General features: G+C 44.7%; 1 protein-coding gene across 1 annotated transcript in view; it reads right to left on the bottom strand.

Moving 5' to 3' along the window:
- Positions 1 to 7,500, bottom strand: part of zgc:100829 (uncharacterized protein LOC445149 homolog) — a 37,046-nt gene that overhangs the window by 21,246 nt on the left and 8,300 nt on the right. The window contains exons 3-4 of the mRNA XM_063203750.1: positions 4,486 to 4,633; positions 3,851 to 3,968 (exon numbers count right to left, since the gene is read on the bottom strand). Of these exons, the coding sequence (XP_063059820.1) occupies positions 3,851 to 3,968; positions 4,486 to 4,633 (266 nt within the window). The remainder of the gene's footprint in view (positions 1 to 3,850; positions 3,969 to 4,485; positions 4,634 to 7,500) is intronic.

Here is a 7,500-nt window from a genome sequence, read left to right as displayed (position 1 = left end):
TGCAGTATTGAGACACACACAGATAGACAAGCAGACAGATGCACAAACAGACAAACGGACAGACAGACAGACAAGCAAAGACACACACACGCACGTACACACACGCACGTACACGCACGCACGTACATGCACGCACGTACATGCACGCACGCACACATGCACACACACACACATGCACACACACACACACGCACACACATGCACACACACACACACACACACACACACACACACACACACACACACACACACACACACACACACACACACACACACACACACACACACACACACACACACACACACACACACACACACACACACGCACACGCACACGCACACGCACACACACACACACACACAAGCATTGTTTGTGCAGAGGTGACTAGCTAGGCATTGAAGATAGGGGTTGCTGGAGTGGGAGTGGTGTAAATAGCAGCAGTGGTGTGGTTCTTTTGGCCTTGTTGCACTGTTCTCTGTGCAAAGGTAGCTAGGGAAGTTAGTAAAGGTGGTGGTTGTGTAGAGTGTGGTGGTGTGGTTCTGCTGGCCCTATTGCAGAATTTGACTTTTTTCCCCAATGACATCAAACAAGTTTCATTTGAACTGAATTGAAGTGAACTACCGGTTTCAAGCAGAAATCCATAAAATAAACAGTGGAGTGATGGTAGGCCTATATATCCATGCCACCGGATGCATCTTACACCTGATTCGAATGCACTAAATAGAAAGGGTCTTGACATCACAAGATAAAAGATCCATTATGGGTGAGCGTGGTGGTACTGGGCCCTAGTGGTGTCAACAATAATCGATTTGGCAGTGCATCACAATGCGGGGCACAGACAATTCAGCATCGATTCAGCAAATGCCATCACCAATGCGGTACTTTTTTGAAGTTTCAACTACTTCTGTCGTAATTTTCAGAGCAAATGAGCATTAAATTAAATTATTGCATTTCATAGCAGTGAAAACTGCAGGAGTGAGACACTCAACAGTCAATGAAATGTTTTTCAGTATCTGACTGCTTGTATTGCCTCATGACTGATGAAAAATTGACCTCACTTTCAGTAGAAATGTAATGCATTACAATGCATTGTAGAATCAGACTGAATTGATTCGAATCAAATCGTTACCTCCTGAATCGTAATCGAATCGAGTCGAATCGCAAAGGCAGTGTGCCAATGCACACCGCTACTGGTCCCTATTGTACTCTTGTCTGTGCAGAGGTGGCTTGGTATTGTAGAGTGGTGATGTGGTTCTACTGTCCACTTTGCTATGTTGTCTGTTCAGCTGCATTGTGGATGAGGGTGGGTGGTATGGGGCCCATTGCAGTATTCTCTGTGCAAAATGGTGGCTCTGCGTTGTGTGCGAGGGTAATGATATGGGACTATTGCAGTGTTATATGTGCAGAGGTGTCTAGGCATTAGGGGGTACGGATGAGGAGTAGGGGAGGTTATGTGGTGGTGTAGATTATATGATGTGGTTCTTCTAGCCCTATTTGGCCCTGTTTCCTAGTCTATTATATATTTTCTTCTCTTTACATTTTTCTTTCAGCGTTATTATTTTTCTTCGTCCTTACATCCCATGTCTGTCTGTTTATGTTTTATCTAGTTGACATATTCTAGGACCTGACATTTTTCTGTGATAAGCCTATAGTGAACAGCACTGCTTGATTGACACCTGGCTTCAGGTTAGGTTGACTGAACAATCAGCCTTCTATTCTGCATATGTATACCTACCTAGGCTATATCAGGGCCTGTCTTTTTATTTGAAAAGTTTGGCACTGATGGTAGTCTGAAAGACTGCAAACGTTTTGCACGACACTGGGTAGCACTTTCTTCATTTTCCTTGTGCCTTCAAATTCTTTAATTATGCATCCGCATCAGTGGTGTGCGAGTTCCTTCAGGCCCTATTGTCATGTTGTTTGTGGCTCTGCATTGTATGTGTGTGGGTGGTGGCACAAGGCCCCTCTAACAGCCTCATCTGTGCAGAGGTGGTGGTTAGGCACTGGCTGCGGTAGTGCGGATGGGAGTAGGTGGAGTTGGAGGTGGTGGAGGTGGTGGTGGAGTTGGAGGACTAGAGCAGTGGTGTGGTGGTGGGTCTACTGGCCGGACTATCTGCTCTCACCGTAGCCAGTGCTAACGGTGCAGCGTGTTGCTATGGTTACCGCACGATGAATCGTTCCCTTCTCCATCTCATTGCGATAGCACAAAAAAACCACACACATACACACGAGACTGCCCAAACCTTCAAACAAACAAAAATCCCTGCTCCCGCAAGCAGACAAGCAGAAACAAGAAAACACACACACACACACACACACACACACACACACACACACACACACACACACACACACACACACACACACACACACACACACACACACACACACACACACACACACACACACACACACACACACACACACACACACACACACACACACACACACACACACACACACACACACAGTCAGTGAAAGCAATGAATTAGTAAACAAAATTCATTGTGTGCATGCCTGTAACCCCCCCAAAATATGTGAAACCTGCGTTCAAGTACACACACACACACACACACACACACACACACACACACACACACACACACACACACACACACACACACACACACACACACAGACACAGACACAGACACAGACACAGACACACAGACACACAGACACACAGACACACAGACACACACACACACACACACACACACACACACACACACACACACACACACACACACACACACAGAGATATCCAAGACGTTTTCCACACCCACTCTGAACGAAAGCATAAAAAAGCAGGCAGACAACAAAAACAGCACTGAAGGCTAGCAGTGAATGAAGAGGCAGAGTGAGGGAAAACGCCAAGAAAGAGAGAAGAGTAGAAGGAATAGAAGACGTCGGAGGTCACAGAGTGGGGGGACAGCAGGAAGTGTGGCGCCGTCGGAGGGAGAAAGAGAGGGATGAGATGAGGAGAAGAGGAAGAGAGGACAGGACAGAGGGGGTGAGAGAAAGCATGTCGGAGGGAAAAGAGAGGGATGAAGTAAGGAGGAGAGGAAGAGAGGAGGAGAGGAGAGGACAGGACACAGGGGTGAGAGAGACAGAGAGAGACAAATAGAGAGCGTGTTTGATTTATTTGTCTGTGGGGCGATGCGTCTCCCCGTAGACAAAGTTTGGACTCGGCACCCCCCCTCAGCTCCGGCCAAGATTAATGATGGCTCACGGAGGGTCACCTCCATAGACATGCATAGGGCCCTGCACGCCCGCACGCACACACGCATGCACGCACGCACTATACACATACACACAAATTTGCACACACACACACACACTACACACATACACACAAATTAACACACACATACACACACAGAGACACATGCGCTAATACTTCATATTACACACAGTCATACACACATGTACATACACACAAATTTAGACACACACACACAAACACACACCTACTGTATGTGTATGCACAAGGAGAAACAAACAGAAAGAAACTGAGACTGAGCCCTGACCAGTATGGCAAGTTCAAGTTCACACACTCTTGCAAACATTGGACCGATGCTGTAAAACTTTGAACACAGTCTCTCTGTCTCTGGCTCTCTGAGGCAGAGGCAGAGGCAGAGGCAGATGCAGACGCACACAGATACAGACATACAAGTATGCGCATGCGAACAGACAGACAGACAGGCAGGCAGATAGGCAGGCAGACAGACACATACACACACACATGCGGACACACACGCACGCACGCACGCACGCACGCACACACACACACACACACACACGAGAAGAAGAAGAAGAAGAAGAAGAAGAAGAAGAAGAAACACCCACCTTCAAATGTAACTGTATCCCAGTGGGTGTTTTGGGAGGATGGTTCTCCCGTCCAGATCTCACTGGCTCGGCGGACGCTTTGTTTATCAAGTTGCTCTTAAGTGTGGTCGCCTGGATCCTGCCACACCAAAGGAAACAAGAAGATGCATTAACACACCATCAATCTAACTGGTTGTAGCGCATGGCTTGCTTTACAACAGATTGGTAATAGGCTGTCAAGTTGTATACCCTCTAGCTTTCATCTACCACTGTATATGACATACAGTCTGACTGGTGCAAGATACTATCACTTGTACTTACCGGTCTGCTACATTTCTTTTTCTATGTAGCATGTGCCAGCTATTCTGAATGGCTCAATCTATATTTCATTCATTATGATGTAGTATGATGACACATTACACACAACAGATTATATTGAACAACTACACCAATACTTCTTGATTGAAAATCTTTGAAACAAAGGAATAACAAAAAAAAATCGCTCTGAAAAGGTGTTCTGTCCAGCAAGGGATGTAGAGCTGTCCCAGCAAGTATTATAGGCCTAACGAATACCCCCGCAATACATTAAAAACATAATGTAGCTATTTAATGACTGAAGAGGGCATTAAACTGTATTATTTACTGTATGTGTTTACCGTGAGGTGTTGAGCTGAGTAGGAGTGTTCCTCTCGCCCAGCCCAGTGCAGATGAGTTTGGATGATTTGAGCTCATCCGTCTCACCGATGACAAGCACCTGCACATCCCCATCACGGCCGAGGAGCCAGCTCACACTCTTACCCTGACCTAGAGTGGCACACACGCACACGCACACGCACACGCACACGCACACGCACGCGCACACGCACACGCACACGCAAACACACGCGCACACACGCGCGCGCACACACGCACACGCGCACACGCACACATGCACACACGCATACACACAAACACAAAAACACACACACGTACACACACGCACACACACACACACACACACACACGTGTGTACACACACACACACACACACACACACACACACACACACACACACACACACACACACACACACACACACACACACACACACACACACACACACACACACACACACACACACACACACACACAGACAGACAGGAAAGATTAGTGAGGAATGACACAACTGCCGGCATGAATCACACATTTCATAAGTTCTAATACCAGACAGACACTCAGTAAAAATGAAGAAATTATTGATGTGCTTGTTTTGCATTGTACACTGTACAGAAGAAAAAACTACGCCTGTCATGTGTCAGGAAACGTAAGCAAACATAACATTTGGGTTAAAAAGGCTTGCTGCTCGCCGTACTGGTTTTGCTCGCTCCGCTCACCTTGTGGAAAGAGAGCCACATTCCTATCATGCAACCAGAATAGCAAGCCCATGATCACACACACACACACACGCACGCGCACGCGCACACGCACACACACACACACACACACACACACACACACACACACACACACACACACACACACACACACACACACACACACACACACACACACACACACACACACACACGAGAACAAACTTGTCAAAACAAACTGAGCCGCACAAGAGAAAGAGAAGAGTGTTCTCAGATGGGGCAGAGCAGAGCAGAGCGATTACTCAATCACCCGCCTCTCTAGTGATGTGACAAGCTTCAGCCTTGGCCCTGCGTACGTCAACACAAACCGTAACCATGGGTTACCTGTACTACGCATTATCATGTGCCTCAGCCTAGGAATTGGAGAATTTTTAGATGACTGGTTGACCTGTGCATCCTGCACAGTAAAGAGTGTAGTGTTAATTCAACACTTAGAGAGTGCTCTGGGACCAAATGCAGTCTAGAACAACAGGAATGTCAAACAGGGGCAACGTTAAAATATGGAATGACGTTGTGTGCCGAACACAATGTATATTTTTTTGAAATAAAATGAAATTATGCATGCATGCACTTAATACTCAAAGGAAAATTTCCCAAACACTCATTTATGGTAGCTTAAAGACGCCTGACCATATTCTGTTGTATGAGTGGGAGCTGTGACATTGGCCTCAGTCCACTTAAATACCAAATTTCATGGTTAAGTCATGTTATAGTGTATGTTAATGGTGTAATGTGGGCGATCTATAATACACATTTGAAATGATCTTGCGGGTCGAATAAAATGACCCCACTGGCCAGATTTGGTCCCCAGGCCTGAGTTTGACATTCCTGCTCTAGAAGGTAGACCAAGTGTTGAATTAGCACTGTATGATTTTGTTGTGTGTACTGTAAGTTTGGGTATGTTTGAGATAAACCTACGTATATCTTGTGCCACAGCCTTGGAAATTGAGAATTTAGCAGTGACTGGCTGACAAGTTTGGATATGAGCAGGCTGAAAAGCTATGTTCATAATGTTGTGTTAAATGTTATCAAATGTAGTCATATGTTTTTGGTTCCCTATAATGATGAGGAGATAATGCCTCCAGAGCAGAAAAAGGGCACCCACCCAAACCCAAATTACCTATCTGGTGTCACCACCTTGGAATTGGGGAACGAAGGCGACTGACTGCCTTCTATTATGCCCTACAAAGGCAAAGTGCAGTAACTACGCCAACATTGAAACAGAAAAATGCCTTCAAAGCCTTGGTATTGGGGTTGGACATTGTAGTTACTGTAAATTTGACATAGCAATATGAATCTCTAAAATGGGACATATTTGGACCATAAGACAAGATAAAGGAGGTGTAATGAAGACCATTTTCAGTCTAAACTCAATCTTGACAAAATACGTAATTACTGCACTTTGCCCGCACCGTATTCTGTGTGCAGCTGTGTAAGGTTGGATAAAGTACAGTAAGTTGTAGCCAACATGCTCAAAATAAGCGGTTTGTGTTCAGTTGGCAAACCTGTCAAATATAGTTTTATGTTGTTTGTTCAATTGATGCCAGAGAGAGAAAGTGCAACCATTTAAATGCAACGATTTAAAGAAAATTAAGATAAGCAGACAAACATTTGAAGAGTTCAGATGCAAAACCCCCTAAGTGCGGTTTCAGGAAATAATCTTAATTTATTTTTATTTAAAACAAAAATCTGAAAATTGCACATCTTTTTATTTTATTTATGTAATATAACTATTTATATGTATTATCAAGTACATGAATGTAAACCAAACCAACAACAGGGTTCTCTAAAAATATAGAAGTGCAGGTCTTCAGAAATGGAGTTAGGGGGTTTTGCATCTGAACTCTTCATTTCCTCTCTATATCTTTGACTAAGTCTATACGGTACCTGATTTTAGCCTTAATAAAATCAGACTCTATAAAATACAGTGTACAGTATGATACAGTCCATGGATGATACTCAATGACATCCTGTTTCAGAACACAGAGAACAGCCAGCACTAAAAACAAACGATTAGGGAGATTACAGGAACTGTTGCAACGAAAAATGAAATATTTTACACTAACAGATGACTTTTCTAACACCGCTTAGTATCACTATGACACATGCCAGTGCTTGTTGAGAAGAGACTGAGGGCCTTGTGAACAATCTGTGAACCACACCTCGCATAGGAAACACATGGGTTGACCATGAGCTTCTCTATATACCCTTGTTACGAGACCAACTTTAGCAGACTGGTGAGGTAACATAAATAAGCCA

The sequence above is a fragment of the Engraulis encrasicolus genome, chromosome 7, assembly GCF_034702125.1.
Source record: "Engraulis encrasicolus isolate BLACKSEA-1 chromosome 7, IST_EnEncr_1.0, whole genome shotgun sequence".
NCBI lineage: Eukaryota > Metazoa > Chordata > Actinopteri > Clupeiformes > Engraulidae > Engraulis > Engraulis encrasicolus.
Note: the sequence above shows the minus strand (reverse complement) of the source record. Positions and strands in the feature narration are given on the sequence as shown.